At 37.6% G+C, this 20,795-nt stretch overlaps 1 protein-coding gene across 2 annotated transcripts in view; it reads left to right on the forward strand.

Moving 5' to 3' along the window:
* LOC141438830 (uncharacterized) overlaps positions 1 to 20,795 on the forward strand; it is a 40,844-nt gene that overhangs the window by 14,727 nt on the left and 5,322 nt on the right. The window contains exons 6-14 of one of the 2 annotated variants that reach the window (XM_074102887.1): positions 1,158 to 1,346; positions 2,036 to 2,194; positions 2,726 to 2,944; positions 3,281 to 3,394; positions 4,709 to 4,919; positions 5,124 to 5,277; positions 5,789 to 5,894; positions 17,603 to 17,758; positions 18,299 to 18,451. In XM_074102887.1, coding sequence (XP_073958988.1) covers positions 1,158 to 1,346; positions 2,036 to 2,194; positions 2,726 to 2,944; positions 3,281 to 3,394; positions 4,709 to 4,919; positions 5,124 to 5,277; positions 5,789 to 5,894; positions 17,603 to 17,758; positions 18,299 to 18,451 — 1,461 coding nt within the window. The remainder of the gene's footprint in view (positions 1 to 1,157; positions 1,347 to 2,035; positions 2,195 to 2,725; positions 2,945 to 3,280; positions 3,395 to 4,708; positions 4,920 to 5,123; positions 5,278 to 5,788; positions 5,895 to 17,602; positions 17,759 to 18,298; positions 18,452 to 20,795) is intronic. The other variant, XM_074102957.1, reaches the window with a different exon arrangement.

Here is a 20,795-nt window from a genome sequence, read left to right on the forward strand (position 1 = left end):
ATTTTCTTAATTTTTGACTTTACGCTCGTAATTTGTACTTAGTGTGTCAGTTGAAGAAAATCAAATTTATAGAAAACCAGCCAGTATTAAGATTATCTGAATAGTTTGCAACCTCGCTAAAACCTCTAATCGGCGTACGCATGCGTAGCTTTAGACTGGGCTCAATGAAAAAAAAAACCGGCCAAGAGCGTGTCGGACACGCCCGAAATAGGGTTCCGTAGCCATTACGAAAAAATAAGTAATATTTTTCTAAGGATTTCGTATTTTGTACGGAATATTCCAAGTTTAGACATATTTTATACCTTAGGCTGCTATTTACTCTTAAACTACTAATGATTCTCAAGAAAACTTAACCGTTACAGTTTTCCTTGTAAGTTTGATATACTTACTACCATCTTGAATTTTTCCAATTTTTTCCATCCACCGGTTTAGATTTTAGAGGGGGGGGGGGGCGCTCGATTCTAATGAAAATTTGCACTTTAAAGTTGAATAATTTGCAAACTAATCACTAAATCGAAAAATCGTTGTAGCAACCCCCTAATGGTTTTAAGAGACCTATTACGTCTATGGGAGGTACTCCAAAAAAAATTATTTTTGAATTTTTGAATGTATGTTTTTGTCGGCATAGTTTACATATATATTCGTGCAAAATTACAGCTTTCTAGCACTAATAGTCCCTGAGCAAAGCCGCGGACGGACAGATAGACAGACAGACAGACAGACATGGCTAAACTATAAGGGTTCCGTTTTTGCCATTTTGGCTACGGAACCCTAACCAACCTGCAGCAGGTCTCCAAGGTAAAGAGCCTCTAGTCGATAGAATAATGTAGGTAAGGGAAGTCGGCAAATTGGATACGTAACTTCGGAATAAGTGGAGATATAGTTTCATCGATTCTATTCTTGATTCTGAAGAAACTACTTTCAGATTTTCAGTTATTTAACTAACATTTTGAACAGTCAAAGAAACTGAAACGCGTACCAAGGTGCCTTTGCGCTACTAACGTCATGTTGCCATGCCGTACATCTGCCAAAGAAATCATAGTGAAGTTGATTATGAAAAGTTTCCACCCTGGTACGTGATTCAGTGATTCAGTTTCCTTGATATACATATATAAACCGTTATACCATTAAATCAGGGCATCCTATAATGACAATAGGCCCTCTACCCCCAGGCCCCAGGCCCGGCGGACAGCCGGAAGAGGGCCCTTCTAGCCGTCGTGGCCAGGGAACAACATTACGCCACCTGCCTTCAGTTTGGGCTGGTCAGGTTCGTCTCGCCGCTGGCGGAGAGAGCGGATCTAATCGCGCTAAACGACCACCAGCTTCTGTTCCAGAATATTGAAGAGGTAAAGATTTCTGCTCTTAAGCATCCCAGCAGAACATTCAAGCGTTTTGAACGGTCGGTTAAATGTCATTGTCATTAGCACAACGGCAGGACAAGTCGCAAGAAATTCGATCGCGCTAGATTTAGCACCGTTATTTGTCTTTAGTTTTCATAGAAAAACCCTGAGTATCATCTGTTTTAATGATAGGTACTCGCAGAAACGGAAATGTGGAAAAAATGTCGCAAAATCGCTGAATATTATGTATTTACCCTCCCATTTAAAGTCGGTAAAACTCTCACTACACTACTACTTTCATTTTGTGTAATGAATAAAAAAGAGCCGAATTTCTTCACGGCTTCAGAGGCCGTATTGTCTAATGCGCTGACGTCCGAGATCGCATTCACCATCTCTTTCTCCATTCCATCCATTCCAGTCGTTCCCTCATGACTGAGGATCGTGGTCATCAACGGGCGGTCTACATTTGGATCTTTTTCTACCCTCGTCTTATACCGCGTGACAGAAAGAAGTGTTGAAAACGATTATGATTCCAAGTGCATCAGACAATAAAGCCTCAGGTCTAAAACCCTGACACACAATTTGTTTTACCACCTGTTCCGATTTCTATCCAGTCGGACCTCGCAACACTATTTCCAAGCTATCTTTCGACACAATTATCTGGTAAAATTTCTAAATGTATTATTGTGGTCCAGATTTTAAGACTATCAGAAGACATCCTAGATCAAGTAGTGCAAGATGACGGAGAGATTCAGACTTCGACGGTGGTCGCCGTCTATCTACAGAAAGCGCCGGTGTTCCTGAGTCTATACAAAAAGTACTGCCTCGGATTGAAGCGAGCTGACTGCGTTTTGGTAAATATTGCTGCCTTACTATTAGTGTTTTCATCACTTGAAGAACAGATAATCATTGGGGGAGTCCTCGAGTGGCGATCAGGAATAGGAAGACGAAGCGTTGGCAGGCCTCCCACAAGATGAACACATCGTGAGAGATATGGGCAACCGGTGGATGCAAGTGGCGAGTTGTCGTTCATAGTGGCGTTTTGAGGGGGAGGCCTTTGTTCAGCAGTGGACGTCTTACGGCTGATGATGATGAGTACCATCGAAATTTCAGGATTCTACCAATCCCTCGTGGAAATTCCCAAAAATTAAAACGTGGCTTTCTCAAAGTTAAAAATTCGTGTAGCTTTATTCCAATTCGTGTAGCCTTTTAGCGGAAAAAATAGACAAACGAAAATTTTGGAGCCGATGCATTAAAATAGTCGTGCCAAATTAAATGACATATAAAAAATATAAGCAAGAATTTTACAGTAGGTAACAGTAATATGACACCGCTCCACACAATTCATCTATGGCGCGTAACTGAAAAATTGAATTTATATTCAGGTAAAAAAATCAAAAGACCCCAGCGGTGCGTTCTCCCGGTTCTGTACGAGTCCCCCCATTCCCCGTCGGAGGCCAGACATCACATCGCTGATCCACAAACCCCTGGAACAGTTCAGAGAGCTGCTAAGGCTAATGCGGGCAGCGGCGGCGTCCGCGGGTGCTGGTCCCTATGACCAGCTGGAAAAAAAGCAGCTTCAGGTCGTCGTGGAACAGTTGCAGGTGAGTGCTACATTTATTTTATTTTAAACTCGACAGCTACTTCTATTTCACCTAATAAGTAAGTGCGAATGAGGCCGAAGATGTAGTAATTATTAGAATCAGGAGTATTTTTTCACGGAATTTACGACTTAATTATAAACGGCCGTGTTTTCCATTTATATAGTAAGCCTATACATGTGCAGCAATGTGTGTATCTTTTTAATGATGATAATCATGATTTTTACTTCGTTTCTCCGCTACCAACCTCAGATCAGAAACTATAGTCATACTCGTGCCATTTCTTTGTTCTTAATAACATATTTTGAGGGTGACCTGCTGACTTATTATTGTTTATAGCATGCCTACCAAGACGTGACTGCTGGGTCAGGGCTCATGGGTTTGGCTGGCGACGGCAAGCCTCTGCTCTCTGTTGCTGACTTGGAGAGTAGGCTCGTGTTCACTAGATGTAAGGTAAGAAATTGATGTTCAAAATAAACGACTAAATAGTCAAAAGTTGACTAAGAGTCTTGAATATTAAATATGTGTTTTAGTGGGTATGTATCCTTCTTTAGGTCTCTACACATGACACCGTATCATATCATGACCGTACCAGCAACGTGTCAGGCAAAAATATATTGTTTGTATCGAAAAGCATGAGACTATGCCCACAAGCACGTTCCGTAACCAACCGTCGCCATCGCGTGTCACGTCTGCGCTTGTCATCCCGTTCCAGACACGTTCCAATTGCGGTTCTATTGAGAGACCTTTAGTATCTCCTTCTTCTTCTATTTTAAGATATGGCTTTTCTGTAATTAATAGGACAATTTCGCCAGTGTCAAGGTAAACTCTCTTTGAAAGGGACGTTGTACGGTGATTGTAGTTTTTGCAACTTGATAGTAAAATTCCAGAAACCACGTGGAGACAACTTGCGCATTAAAAAAAACCGGCCAAGAGCGTGTCGGACACGCCCAAAATAGGGTTCCGTAGCCATTACAAAAAAATGAAGTAATATTTTACGGGGGACGCTCGATTTTCATAAAAATTTGCCCTTTAAAGTTGAATATTTCGCTAACATACCTATCACTGAATCGAAAAATCGTCTAAGCAAACCCCTAATGGTGACCAGACCTATCCAACGATACCCCACACTATAGGGTTGGATGAGAAAAAAAATCACCCTCACTTTACGTCTATGGGAGGTACCCTAAAAAAAAATTTCATTTTATTTTTTTATTTTTAAATGTACCATTTTGTCGGCATTGTTTACATATATATCCGTGCAAAATTACAGCTTTCTAGCATTGATAGTCCTCGAGCAAAGCCGCGGACGGACAGACAGACAGATAGACAGACATGGCGAAACTAAGGGTTCCGTTTTTGCTATTTTGGCTCCGGAACCCAAAAAATGCCAGACACGAGAGCAATATACAATTTTGTGATCACTGTTCACTGTTAACGTTAATCGCCGCATAAAACACTATCAAAATTATACTTAAACTAGCCAAAGAAACAGAAATAGCAAAATTAGATATTGTCTACATCCGCCATGTTCGAATGCTACAAATCGAATCCCTTTAGTATCTCCAATATCTGGCAACCAAGTGACACAGAGGTTGTTGTATTGCCTAACGCGCTGACGTTCGCAATTGCATTCATCATCTTTTTGTACTCTTGTCTTAGTTTTACCGTGTGACAGAAACAAGTGGTGAAACAGATTGTAATTCCTAGTGTTTTAGACAATAAGACTAAAAACAAAACTAAGAGAAAAAACTTCATTTCTTTCAGCCATTTGTCTTAAGCACAGCGGGTCGGCAGTGGATCTTCGGCGGCGAACTGTCCAGGGTGGAAGGTCGCTCCGTCAGGCCTTACTGGGCGCTGCTGTTCAGCGACCTTCTGCTCTTCGCCACAGTCTCCCGGGACAGGGTGCTATTCGTCACAGAAGAACCAGTTCTGCTGGCCACTGTGTCAGACGCGCAATTCAACCTCAGGAAAAAAGGTAGAAAATTAAGCCCCCCTCCCCCCGATTAGCGTTACGTAATACTTCCCTCAAGTGATCGTGTAAATCTTCAATGTTTGGCTCTATGCTTGTCCCTCTCTATTCGTTTTTCGACAAAAAACTTCGAATGCTCAATGTTCTGTTACAAGCGAATGCTCAAATTTATAAGCACCTCATGATTTCTCAATCTCTTTCATCCAACAGCCATAGAGTTCCGGCTGATCCTCGGACGGACAGGAGGGGAGAGTCCCCTCGTTTCCTGCGCCCCTCGGACTCCAGGCCGCACAAGAACCGTCATATTGAGAGCTCCGTCAATAGACCTGAAGGCAGTATGGCAGAGCTTGTTGCAACGCCAGATGTAAGTAATAGATTGTAAATTGATGCCGCTCAAAACCATTTTTGATCAGAGATCTAACGTATTTGGGTGCAGCATGTGAAGCAACCAGAAATGACAAATAACACCAATGGAATCTAGAATCCGAATCAAATGCAAATTTGTCCCAATTCAGTGTTAAGTCAATATCATCTATAAGAGAAAACAAGAACTGTTACCTCAAACAAATAATTGCGTGGCTTCAAAGAAGAAAATGAATGTGAACCATGCCCAAAAGGACTTATTTTCATAACACGGTTTATATATAACTAAGTACATAAAGGAACAAAAATAGCGATGAACGTATTTTTATTCGATGTTATTTTTATTCTTTTGTATTTTCCATCTAATGTATTTTTATGTGTATCGAATACTCTCTCTCTCTAAAAATCAATATCTTGTCAGCTCATTTCATAAAATTTAAAACGCACTGTGGAGAAAAAATATACCTACCGTCCACTTCAAAAGCATAAACTCACAAACATTTTCATTGCAGATACCGAGCTCACACGATGACGGGCACGCCTCTTGGATCCCCATTGGACTCACCAGACCCCCAGCTCACGTTCTCCCTGGCCACCTTGGATTCCCAGCAGCGTCAGGTATCCGCGTCAAGCTTCCAACGGCACTCCAGTCTAGCTCTCCTGCCAGCCAGCAGCTATCGTTCCCATCTAAACATGCTGGTAGAGGAAAGACCAGAGAAAGAAGTTAGGGTTAGTTTCGACGTCAGAACGAATTCCACTTCGCCCGTTCCTCAACCAGCGAGAGGTCCTCTTAGCTCTGTCTGGAGAACCGCTCCAACACCAGAAACACCGTCAGCTAACCTTTCACCGGCGGATTCACAGACGTTTTCCTCTCACTTTGTCTCCTCGTCTTCTATGGAAAAGAATGACGAGCCCCATACGTCCCCTAGCGCGCAGTTGACGCCGGACGCAGGGGAAGATTACTCAGAGATGTCCCCTTGTAGGTGGGAGTCGTTCGAAGCAGATCTAGCCATGGCGGATCTAGACGTTGACCCATCATACAAGCACGCTGTCGAAGAGCGTATATTCCTCCCTGACGACCCACTCTTGCCGTGTATGATGCTCCCGGAACGACCTACGCCGCCAGCTTACCTGGAACTCTGATCTCCTGACTCCGATACTGAGTTGGAGATCTGCTTACCCAAGAAGTGTGATTGCGACTGGGTAGGGTTCGCCTCTCTGGTGTCATAGTTCGTTGTACATCCTCCAGTGGTGGGCGCCGTCGGCCTACAGTGTTTAGAAGGCTTTCGTCGTGTAGACCGAGCGATTTGTTGGATTGTTATAAAATTTGCTTAAATAGTTAAGAATAAGGTTGTGGTACATATTTGAGAGACATATTTTCGATTAGCAGTATTGAAAAGATTTAGTATTTTCATCAATACTATAAGTCTGACCTATTTTAAGTTGTATCCGTTTTAATCTTCTAGGGTATGACAACCTGGTAGTAAAACTTTACAGAACTGAGAATCCTTGTACAACGCTTAAGAGAACGTAAAAAGTTAATAGATATGCCAATATTATATTTTAAAATGATAGCATAAGTGTCAAAATGTAACAATAGGGTACCAACAGTAGGGGATATTTATATCCGAATTCATTCCTACTTAGACGGTTTTTTGGAGTTTATTTCGGCTTCGTAAGTCTTCCGTCCTCTTCTTATGACGTATTTCGACGATCTTAGACTCGACCATTCCGCGTTTCTCCGACTCAGGGATGTTTTACTGAATGTTTACTTACTAGCCCCAATTTTATTCGTGTTGTTAAAATTAGAAATTATTATATTGTGCAGAATTATAGACCATTTTAATGTGTATTTATCTGTACATAGCCTTGCAGTCGTTTGTACAGGTCATGTGGATATTTGGCGATTTGCGTCGCGAAAAATAACGTCAACAAACTTTAGATTAACTCGGCATTTTTTGGTTTCAAAAACGCTTTTTCTGTTTTAACTGTTTTAATCGGAAATTTCACTGCACTTTTTGACTTTAGGTTGAAAAATAGCATCACTGTCATAGCACGAATTGTTTTTAATAGTAAAATTAGACTAATATCATTCGTGATTTCGACATGTTCGATGGACTTGTAAGGCATATTTAAGTCCATTTGGAACCCGTAAGGAAAATCGTGCAAATTGGATTACATTGCGAATAAGTTTGAAGTGGTACCTATAGGTATCGAACTCCGGAATGTAAATCAAATTGCACAATTTTTCTCGTCGATTTAAACTGGACTACATGAATTAATTCTCGAGCGGATACTCGGAACGTTAAGAATCGAAATTACGAAGTTTGGTCACTTTGAAATGTGTTAAAATTTTAATAGAATATTAAATCAATATTGGCCATTTGCAAATTGAGTGGAAAAAGGGAATATTTCCGAATAAAACATTAGATTAGTAAAGCACTTGTCACCTTAGAATTAAATTGTGTTGAAATACTATGAAAAATGGTAGTCGATTGCGGGAAATTTAATGTTACGCTTAGCTTTTTTTGTTAGTAGATGTAATGTTATGAATAAAACATTTTTGTTTAGTAATTTCCGTTATACATACATCGCTGGCAACGCAAAATGTTCACATTACCTACCCTGGGATCTCTGGTATACTTAAGCTAAAATTTTTACAAAATTAATTCTTAGCTAGAAATCTTTTGATGTTTTTGGCTGTGTGTAAATTTTAATAATTATAAAAAACGATATAGCAAAGAAAATAATTTTGAGAAAAAAACGTTTTTTGACTGGGTTCCCTATAGAACTGATTGCAGTGGATTTGTATTTGTGTTTAGACCAGATATGTCCATAATAAAGACTTTGTCAATGGAGAAGGTAAATTTTATTTCTGTATGTGCCCATTTTGCGACGCTTGTTACTACTTTTACAATCGACCTACCATTTTTCTGAGTATCGCATGGACATGATCCCCTTATTCATGAAATATTTGTTTAGGCAATTCCCATCGAGTTTCGGTGATCTTAAAAAACGAGCGAAACGAGGTTTTCAAGCCGATACGAGTTAGAAATTGCCTATATTCCACACGCATATCATAACGTTTTGCAACGCACCACGAAATGAAGCAATACAAAAACACGCGGGATCCTAGTTTTTCACTGGAAATAATTTTTCCAATAGATTAAATTCCCAACTGTTTCATGTGGGTGAATGGGTTTTTCTGAAGCTGTAGAATATTTATATTTCAGGACTATCCTGTAGAATCTTATAGGTTAGGTTAGTGTTATAACAATCTTACAGTTAAAAAAAAACTATGCATCCTTAAAAAACAATGGCGTAATGAATCGTTTTATAAAAATACTATCGACAAAAATTAGAGAACCCAAAAACTCAAAGTTAAATTAGAAAGACGTGGACACAGTTTTAATTAGTTATGCCTGTACTACGTTGCAAGACTATTTTTACTTTATTTATTTTGTTGGGCAAAAACAAAAAAAAACTTTCAACAATTATTTTCTCGAGTTTAACAAAATGTGACATATGGCCTGCATTTCGACAGCAAAATTGGTGTCAGTCAAGTGATCCACGATAAAAAAAAACTACTCGAGTAGTGCAGTACTACAATGTGCTTATAACGATATCGCTATTGGTAGTCCAATGAGCGCTGTGTGAGCGCAACGTTGATATTTAATGAGGGCTATCGCGTATGAATTCGCCACTAGAGGCGCTAGTGTAGCGTGAGGTCTCCGAAATGTCAAATCTCATAGTTTTTGGGTGAGCTACGCGGGTTTATTTATAATAAGATTTTTTTTGTGAATAATTTGCAATATCTAAAATTAATTATGGCAAATATGCGTTCCGGGGCAATGAATGTCTGTGTTTTGAGACAGTTTTGCCTTTCAGAAACCTTTGTCCTCCCTTTTTTCCGAACAAAACGGGGACTATGCAACACTGTGGCATGCTCGATATTTTTATGGTACGGTTTTAAGGTGTATTAAATATGATTTTAATCTAAACTTTGTTTTCACGCCCGTAATAACAGACTTTGAAAGCCATACTTAAAAACCTCACGCAACAGTGCGCCATCTAGTGAGACAAAAAACGATAGCCCTCATTATGAAGCGTTTCACAATGTTCTTTTCGCACTGCAAATGGCGGGAATTAAAATTAAAAAAAAAGTTCTCCGGTTATCTATTTATTTATTTATTGCACATAAATTTATTTACACAGCATTACAGTTATTACTAATACACTGTGAAACTAAATTAAACATATAAAAAATCAATATAAAACATAAATAAAAACAAAAAAAACATCAGGTAGGAACACTGGTTGGTTAGGATGTCATCCATCATCTTACAAAACGTCAGGCACTGACGACACACGGTAGCCCAAGGCCCCACAAATATGTCACAGTCCTATCTATCTAATGGCCAACAGCCATTGTATTTTATTTACTTAATTATTGCTAAATCGACTATAGTTTAATTAAATATGTTTACATAAATAATTATTAAATAATGAATACTTAGATAACGGACAAGAAATGAATTTTACAGTTATTATTAAGTAATAATATTTTAACATTATTTTATTTGGCCTTAAATTCCCGGGTCCATTCTAAGGTTGTAATTAGTGAAAAAAAAAAGTTTCAAAATAGCGAGAGTTTGTTTTGCTTTTGGGTGCCACTCTTTCCCGGCCCGGATAATACCGACCCTGTTTTTCGTGTACACGCCCATAGAAGCATCTGTGAGAATGTGTGATTTTGACGCATTTGATGTCGAAATGTTGCCGCCGGCGCCGTCAGAAATAAAACAGGCGGCAATGGAAGTGAGCAATAATTTGCTACCTTTAAAATCGAAAAAAATTGTCCGTTATGTAAGTATTCATTATTTAATAATCGTTTATATCGAAAACACAAAGTGAAATATAGATGTACAGAAAAACGAGAAAAATAAGACCAGTGGTGGAAATCGAACCCAAGTCTCGACAAAATTAGTTAAAATAAAAAATACAAAAAGACTCCAAAAAAAACAATCTTAATCTGATTGCTTAATAGCGACATCTCTTGTCCGGGTGAGCGGTTAGTTCCGATGGGATGCTGAAAGTTTCTCGATGAGGGCTACAGCATAGATGTCGCTAGTGTCGCTGCTTAAGTGGCTAAATAAGAAACAAGCAAGCTGAGATTTGTGGTGCAAAGGAGAAATTCGTGCCTGTACAACTGTCCAGTAGTGGCGTAGCGGTATAGCACGCGGCACGGAATGCAGAGGACCTGGGTTCGATTATATATATATATATGCGTGTAACGTAACACCAGAGACACGTTTAGTGATGGGACGGGACCTAATGTGTCTTGAGTTATATTGGCACTTACTAATTGGTAAGTACCTAACGAACATTCTTGCTTACTCCGTTTAGCCTTATTTACGTGGCAAATAATATTCCAACCTAGAATTACACTAATATTCTCATCAAAATTTGCGTAGTAATCGGATTAAGAGCCATCATTCTACCTATTCTATTCTCACTCAAGTTTTGACGCTTTCACTCTAGTCTGTGATATTGACAGCTGTCACCCGCACCATGCTACAATGAAATCACTATACTTAATATACAAGGAATCACTTGATCATGGAGCTTTAAGTCCAAGGTTCGATTCTACTCGGCGCATAACTAAGCTACTTTTGTTTTGCAACATCTTAAAAATATGATCACTGTTAATATATTTTTTTCACACAGATTAAATGTAATTTTCATAAAATTTACAGAATGATAAATGTTTTCTAAGATGTCAAATAAATGTCACAAATTATTTAAAGACAAGCGACAGCGGATAACACCACTATGTCCAGTACACTGATTTAACTATTAAACATTGAGGATCAATTAATTATCCAAATTCAAGTTATTTGAAAATAAATAAATATGAAAAGCGAAATTCTGAGTCTTCAAAATGCCGATTTTTATAATTCCGAATGTTTTATAACTCCTAATATGACTATTCCGGTTCTTCATAAATCTGATTTTTATAAATCCGAAAATTAAAAATATCTAAGGTTTAAAATTTCGATTTTAAAATTCCGAATTTTAATACTCCGAACAATAAGAAGTCCGAGCCAATAATAATCCGAAATGTCAAAAATACGAATTCCGATTACTAAAATACCGATTTTCAAAATTCCGAATATCATTACGCCGATCAATAACTTACCCGACTTTTAAAAGTAAGCTATTTAGATTGGTCTAAAAAAGTAGTAACTGTTATTCATTTTCAGTAATGTGACACAAGGTCGACGGAGCTCCTATTCGACCTATTCTGCGCAGTAAAGGCGCTTCGCCCCTTGACGCAATTCTAACCTAACCTAACCTAACCTATGCGGGTTAATTTACCTAAATTAATTGATATTAATTCGAGATTTGAAATTCAAGATTCCAATTATTAAAACCACGAAGTTTATTTTGCCGAATATCATATTTCCGAATTAGCAATGTCATTTCGGAAATTTAATAAGCGGAATACTGTACTTCGGGCCAATAACATTTCGTGTTTTTCATTCTTCGGAGTTTTAAAAATCGGATATTAAAAAAATCGATATTTTGTAATTCGGAAAAATAAATTTCGTGCTTTTAAGTATTCGGAATTATATGTCTTAGGAATTGTGAAAATCGCAGTTTTGAAGATCGGAATTAGCAAATTCGGAATTAAATATTTCGGAGTGTTTGGGTGTTACCACAAAAGTAGCTATTGAATTTAAAGCCAGAGACAGCCTGTATATACAAGTACAAAATAAATTAACACTTTTAATACAAGCTATTTATTGACTGTACTTGCATTGTCATCCAAACTACATCTGCGTACCAAATTTCAAGTCAATCCCGTTAACCGTTTGGTAGTTCCATCCTATAATGACCTCAAGAAACAACCTTCAGCAGTGATTCAGTTTCGTGATAGTTAATACTTTAATATATTATAATACCTGTGTCGCAAAAGTCAAACTTTCAAGTTGACAGACACGTCTATGGCATCATTTGGCATTATTGTTTTATAACATGCAAACGATTATCAACTTTAAGGTGGTAGACCATATATACTCGTGTACCCTGGATTAACATATAGACTACTTTTTTCTTTGCCCGCGACTTCGCTCGCACAGAACTAGTATGTTGTTTAAAACTTTGTGATCCTTTTGATCCTGCAGGAACCATAGATTATTTTGGAATAAAAGTAGCCTATATTTGAATCCAGGGTATTTATTACCTGTATGGCAAATTTCATGCAAATCCGTTCAGTAGTTTCTGCGTGAAAGAGTAACAAACATCCATCCATCCCCATACTTAAAGAAATGTGCTTATATTTTATTATCCATCTTATCTCCCGCCATATCACGTGAAATATTGACCTCAGATAAAAAATGTGTAGAATTGTTTTTGTAGAGAATTTTATGTAGATTTTTTGCTGTTTGCCAGCGTTTACGAGTTATTTACGAAAAATAAAAACCGGCCAATAGCATGTCGGACACGCCCGAAATAGGGTTCCGTAGCCATTACGAAAAATTAAGTAATATTTTTCTAAGGATTTCGTATTTTGTACGGAATATTCCAAGTTTAGGTATATTTTATACCTTAGGCTGCTATTTAATCTTAAACTACTAATAATTCTCAAGAAAACTTAAACATTATAGTTTTCCTTGTAATTTTGATATACTTACTACAATCCTGAATTTTTCAAATTTTTCCACACACTGGTTTAGATTTTAGAGAGGGGACGACGCTCGATTTTAATGAAAATTTGCACTTTAAAATTGAATATTTTGCAAACAAATCACTTGAGTCGTAAAATCGTTTTAGCAACTCCTAATGGTTTTAAAAGACCTATCTAACGATACCCTACACTACAAGATTGAATGAGAAAATAAAAATCACCCCCACTTTACGTCTATGGGAGGTAGTCTAAATCATTTTTTTTTCCCTTTTTTATTGTACCATTTTGTCGGCATAGTTTAAATATATAATCTTGCAAAATTACAGCTTTCTAGCATTGATAGTCCCTGAGCAAAACCGCGGACGGACAGACAGACAGACAGACAGACAGACATGGCGAAACTATAAGGGTTCCGTTTCTGTCATTTTGGCTCCGGAACCCTAACTAGCTGTTGCCCGCGGCTTCGCTGCGTAGAATAGTATATGCAATGCAAATTATCATCCGTCTTTTCCCGGGACTCAAACTATCTGAAATACCGAATTTCATCTATATCGGTTCAGCGGTTTAGACGTAAAGAAGTCACACACAAACTTTCGAATTTAAAATATTAGTGGGATGCAAATCAAATAATATTAATCCCTTAAATCAGTTCGTTATTCCGATCATAGATGGCGCCGGCAAGTTTAAAACACGCTATCGTTGTGCCCCTATAATTTAGCTATAATTTTTACTCCAATATATCCAAGTATTATATGTGTTATACACGATAGAAATCTAAGTGAAATTTTTGAAAACATATTCTTATGAATACCAGTAAGGATATGTTGATCTATAATATTTTATAACATAACCATCAGTAAGTGTTGTCGATTCTTAATCCATCTCTTCCTCGACCTATTTTCATCCGGCTCATCGTACAGCTGGGCACAATAGGCGCATAAAACTAGAAGGATCTGGACATAAATAAATAAATAAAATGTTGGCTACGGAACCCTAAAAATAGGACCCTTCCACCCCCCCTCCCCCATCCGTTAGCTGATACTCCACCTATTAGTACTTTTAATATGTGGTTAAACGACAATAATGTAATTATAACAGAGTACCGATACCTACGGTCTTCATGATCAGGTCCAGTTCTCCAAATGACACTTTCTGAAAGTAAATACTTGACTTGGTGTTAAAAATGCCAAAATTACTATAAGTGTGCTTTAAAAATTCGAGGGTATTTCTCTAGGATTCCATCATCAGATACTGACTTGTTGTCAAAGGGACCACCTCGGAAGTATGTCCTTTAGAACTAAAAAATAATTTTGAAATTCGGCCCACAATTGGCGGAGCTATCGCGAAACAACCATACAAAAAAAACATACGGTTGAAAATAAAGAGATGGAGATGTATAAGGTCTCCAAATGTCAAACAAATAAATAATTGGGCTGATGGTACATTGTAAGAAAAACAAATAGGATGTTTTCCTCCTTTAAATAAGTTCGTTATTGTGCTCATAGATGGCGCTGGCTTGTTTAAAACACGCTATCGTTGTGCCTCTATAATTTGGTTAAATTATTCCAACCTGCTATTCAAAGTGTGACAAAGGTCTACTCTCATAATTTTTGAAATGTATCCTTATGAATACCAGTGAGGATACGTTGACTTAGAATCAAATTTAGGTAGATACCCCATCTCCGTTATTCGCTGGGTGCTCGATGACAGCGCCAACTAGCGGATACAAATTACGGCAGACTGAAACATCAAATGGCTGGTTGTCCTTACGGAGAGTAAGTAAACAAATAATTTCAACGATATCGGAGTTTACATATATTCTATTCGATTATGTAAGTATTGTATCAAGAATAACGTTGACCTTTTTTTATTTCCCGTCTAAAATGGCACAATTAATTCATTTCAAGACGCGGACTTTCTCATGACTGTCTTCATGAGAAGTACAGAAATAAACAAAAATCGAATAACATATATATTCGCATTTCATATATATTCAGACGATAATTTATGACTGTAGCAGGTCGTCAGTAATGCAGACTTTTTGTGTTAATATTTTCAGTTTAACATGGTCAAATTAATTATAAAAACTGTATTCCGAGCACACTATACGACATCGCTTTCCAACCACAGACAACAATAAAAGGAAAACACTTAGTTTTGGCTCAATATGTCCAAGATGTAAAAGTAATCAATTATGAAGATCATAAATTCATAATGAGTCAAACCATTGAAACTCGTGTAATTCGTCAACTTCAGTGACATCGACGCCATACAAAACATTTCTTGTGGAAATTTATAGAATTTGTGATCACTGTTTTTGCCATTGTTCTTGCAGTTAACGCAGCAGGTTTTGTGACGCATATTTATTTATTTTTGCTTAATAATGCACGAATACGTGAATTTCATTAGTAACAAATAGTGACAGTTGGCCCGCCGAAAAGTTCCTTGTTTGGCCAAGGCGCGCGCTGCGATCGATTCGTGGTTCCCCCACCTACTTGGCAGTTATTATAGAACTAAAAGAATTTCCTTGCTCACCCGCGACCTAAAAAAAATAAGGTCGCGGGTGAGCAAGGAAATTCTTTTAGTTCATTGATATGGACCTCCGCAAAGTAACGAATGATTCAATAAATTAGTTATCATAGACTTCAAATTCAAATAGATAATTACATACAATAGCCTACCACCGTCCTAGGCCAAGAAAAGAAGGAAAACCAGGACTTCTATAATTGTAATTTTCTTTTTCTATGATATAAAGTACTGTTAGTTCTAGTTAAAATAAAAAGAATTAAACATTTTAAGGCTCCGCGACAATGCAAAAAAAAAACGAAGTTTTAGACACATTTTATTTTATAAGTACAGCATAATAAATAACTTTGTTAAAGTACCTCTATTATGATAATATGATGCATAAATTGTACATTTGTATGAGAAAAAACATTAATTAATTTTACAATAATTTGTTTGTACTTTTTACTACTTACTACCTAATTATATATACGTTTCCAGCTTACCAGAGGAAGGGCGAGCTGCTAGATAAAAATTATTATCAAGTACATTTCTTATGAATTGTATACTTAACAGCAAAACTTTAGCTGGTTTCTACACAGTACAGCGACATTCAAGGATCAATAAAGTAAAATCGGCTAAAACAAAATAAAACTCCCAACTTTTATCCCTTTAAAATGAAGTAATTTAAAGCAGAAATCGACGACACTAAAGAGACGCTTATCTACGGAATTGCAATTATACACTACAGCGGCTAAGAGCTACCTATCTGTATTTAGAAAATAAATTAACGTTTTTTATTTCAAACTAATGGATCAATTTCAGTCAAACCGGCTTTTTGTTGACGGTCGCGTATCAGGATGGGACCTTTTTTGATAATGTATTTTACTATGATTTCTTCGGCAGATTAAATGTTAATTATGATATCAGTAGCACAAATGTACTCTGGTACGCGTTTCAATGTCCTGGGGGCCTACCACGTTCTCTTAATACGATTCAGTTTAGGCTCTAAACTGAACTGCATCGCTATTTCGTACCACGACGTTACTTTTGCGATTCAGTTCAAGCACGGTTCAGCGACAGCGATACAGACATTTTCATTCACTCACTTCAAGCGGTTTTCGTACCGTGACGCTCGAACTTGAGTGGGAATTGAATCGCTTCACTGTCAAATTTAGCGATTCAGTATAAGTTACTTATTCTGTCAATTCTTTCGGAATGTTAAGTGTTTTACTGGGAATATTTTTAAATTTCAAGAACTTTTAAACTTTTATTGAAGTTTTATAACTTTTCATAGACATTGTGCTTCTTAACTCCTCATTGATAAAACTAATTTTTCAGTGAGAAAAGAGACTCGTGGATTAGTGACAGCGTGAACACGGAGTGCTAAGAACACGGAATGACAGAGTTATAGTTTTCCAAAATAAAGAGGTTTTAGTATACAATATTTGGTTTGCATATAGCGGCATCCCTTTCGCGACTTAGCGTTTCAGTTTCGGACCAGAGACAATATCGGTCTTTCATTCACTTGTAAACCATTGAGACTCAGCTCTGAGAAATAAACGTCGTGGTACCAATTTCGACGATTCAGTTTAGGTGCCTAAATTGATCTGCTCTGCGTTTGGATCGTTTCTGAAAAGATCATGGTAGGCCCCCTGGACTGTACCTCAACAACTGTACTTGGATTGCGTTGTGTTCCCAACTATAATATTATGTACCTGTAGAAAATTTCAAGTCATTCAAAAGGCATATCCAACGATACCCCACACTACGTCTATGGGAAGTAACCTACATTTTTTCATTTTTTTATTTTACCACTGTCGGCTTAACCGATATTATGTGTATTCATGCCAAATTACAGCTTTCTAGTACTAACGGTCTCTGAGCTTAGCCGCGGACGGACAGACAGACAAACAGACAGACGGGCAAACATGGCGAAACTATAAGGGTTCCTAGTTGACTACGGAACCCTATAAATAGGAAATGTACGTTTACGCTTTACTGCCGTCAATAAGGGGTTAAATAGTCCCTTGTGGTCCATTAACGTAGTATAGGTCTGCAATACAGTCGAGGTACCTCCTACTTTTTTGTGGTCAAATACCTGGGTCCCTGGTTAACACCCAACCTGTTATAGACGCGCCGCAGCTCGGCAGAAACTCAGACTGGAGCTGCCAGTGCCACTGACGGCGCCAGGAGCACGAGGAGCCGAGGGTCAACGCTCCATCTCCAGAAGTGGATGACTCAGCTCCCTGAAGCTGAAGAATTGGACCCACCGGAGCCCGATATGGAGGTAAAGATTGTACAACAAAACTAGATTCGATAGTAATTTATATTAAATTGTCTTGTAATTCACAATTATGCTTTAACGAAAATACAAACTGAAACATGGATGCACAAAAAAAACTCAGAAAAAGAGGCCAGCGCTGGGAATCGAACCCAAGTCCTCAGCATTCCGTGCTGCGTGCCATACCCCTACACCACCACTGGACAGGTGTCCAGACACAAATTTCTCCCGTGCACCACTAAAAACCTACTTTCTTAGCCACTTAAGCAGAGACACTAGCGACATCTATGTTTTAGCTCTCATCGAGAGACGTCAACATACCTTCGGAACTAACCGCTCACCCGGACAAGAGATGTCGCTATTAAGCAATCAAATTAAGATTGGTTTTTGGAGTCTTTTTGTATTTTTTATTTCTACTCCAAATCTTAATTGGGCTTAAGTTATACCTACTGTTATTTGACGGCTGGATAGCCAAGCGGTTAGAGAACCTAAGTAGTCAGGTAACGCCTGAATCCATAAAGTGGGCATAATTTAATTACAATGCAGACGTGGAGCGTCGAAGAACTAAGAAAAAGATCCAAGGAACTTAACCTTCTGGAGGTAGCTGACATCGTCACGGTGAACGGAGACAAGGGTTCTCCAAACGAGAAGAAGGAGAATGACAGAAGCCCCTCAAAAAGCAGTAACTCCGGCAGCCAAGTAAGATTAGTTAAGGAATACAGCAGTAGCGAGGCCATAACAACTCGAATCCCATCGGCTTGTAAATGTACACCACTCACTCTCATCTCGTAGGTGTAGTTTGGTATTAGCCGCATAAAACTTAGATATGGAACCGTCTGCCTTCTCCATTTCGTGCGCTGAAATCAATTTACATTTAAATCTAAATACAAAGCTTACTTTCTCGATAAACAAAAGGTTGGCTGAGTTGCTGACGTTCTTTTCTCGAATAGCAGTCTTCTTTTTCTTTAACCGTGTTTTGTAACTTGCTTTGATTCTCTGTCTCTGTCTGATTTGGTTCCGTGGCCACTCTCAATAAATAAAAAATACATTGAGCGCATTTGACACACACTTTTTAATTTTTCTTTAATTTTTTTCGATTTATTTTACAAATAATGGCGGTACCGTGAACGGGTTTGCAATGGGCTGAGCTGTGTTTCCAATCTTTGTTTACTATTGGATGTCTAATGGTTTATGGAGGGTTATGAGATGCATTACAGTATTATAAATATTAAACTTGTTAATAATTCACTGCCATAATAGCCAAATCAAATCCTGGCCTGACTTGATAAGGCTGGCTTGACTTGTTCGAAAATGGTTAAACTGTGCAAGTGTTGCCATACATTCTTCCGGAACATAACTTTGTTTGCGAACTACCTTCCGCTGGCGTTCGTGTCGTCACAGCCTAGTGCGTATATGTCTTTATTTTATGTGTTTAGTTTTAATGGGTGTAAATAAATGTCTCTCTCTCTCTCTCTCTCTCTCTCTCATATGGGGAAAAGCGTTACATTTTGATATCAGTGACTGACGATCCCGTTCAAAAAAAAACACAGTAAATTGTCACCGTGACTCCTGTTACTTATATCACCACATGATATTGTCATACCACCTGTTTTGGACGATAGTTACTTTATTGACCGATAGGTGTCGCTGTACTTAAAATATATTTATTAATAGGTTATTCTGTACAATATTATGTTTCCACCTCAGCACCTCAAACAGGCAGGTTTTGCTATGAGAAATCAGTGAGCAAAATCGCATTTTGCTCACTCCGTGAGACAAAGTAACTTTTTTTTAAAATGCTGAGTACAGTGTTGGGTCTACTCACAAAATTCCAAACATTTGAACTTTACTTTGATCTGTCATTTCACTTCAACACGAAAAAAGCGCGAAATAGGATCAAATGTGTTAATTACGATCTTAAATTAAATTTATGGTATTAAAAATATATCGATACCTAATAACGAAATATTTCCAAAATGTAAATTTTCCCGATCTTTTAATAAAGTATGCAACCTCGTTGCACGAAAGCCGCTTCTCTTGTTTTTTTTTATAAAAGTATTCCGTATACTGCCTCTACAGTTGGAATAAATAGTTGTTAAATTGAATGAATTTGTAACAAACCTGAAATAGAAATCTTAATAAAATTATATTTAAATGTTTAATAACAGTTATAATAAATTATACGTTTATTGTTCAACCTTTTTAATGACCCCAAGATAAGGCTCTGTGCAGTATTAAAAAATAAGTATGACATATTTTATAAGAAGTTCTAAGCTCAAATTACAATGCATGTTATGAGTATGAGATTTGTATTGTACCTACCGGACACTTTTTTACTGTTTTAAATGTGATTATTATATTTGTTTCTTAATAATCGGATTATACTTATTTAAAAAAAAATGTGTTTATTTTGTAAACAGGTAGGTATATATATGTGTTTTGACGACCAGATGGCCTAGTGGTTAGAGAACCTGACTACGAAGCTTGAGGTCCCGGGTTCGATTCCCGTGTCGGGGCAGATATTTGTATGAAAAATACGAATGTTTGTTCTCGGGTCTTGGGTGTTTAATATGTATTTAAGTATGTATCTATCTATATAATTATATTTTTCCTTTGTTTAGTACCCATAACACAAGCTTTGCTAAGCTTACTTTGGGACTAGGTCAATTGGTGTGAATTGTCCCGTGATATATTTATTTATTTATTTATTTATGTGGTTTTATTCTTATGTTACATTTAAATTAATTATGTTCTCGCTGCTGAGGTAAAAAATTGTATGTGTCACACGAGACCAAAGTTTTTTTGCATCTCGTGTGTTTGAATCCCTTGCTGCTCTCAAAATTCTAACCTAGAATTCAATTATAGAATCCTTCGATTACTCGGGATTCAAAATCAACACTCGCAACAAAAAACAACTTTGCTCTCTTGTTGCACAAAAAAAAAACATGTTGATGTCACGCTTAAGAAATTAAAAATTTAATTGAATATACGCGCGACGTTGTAGTATTTACTTGTGAGTGCTTTCTACACCCGTAATCGTAAC

This window comes from Choristoneura fumiferana, chromosome Z, assembly GCF_025370935.1.
Source record: "Choristoneura fumiferana chromosome Z, NRCan_CFum_1, whole genome shotgun sequence".
In the NCBI taxonomy this organism is placed as follows: Eukaryota; Metazoa; Arthropoda; class Insecta; order Lepidoptera; family Tortricidae; genus Choristoneura; species Choristoneura fumiferana.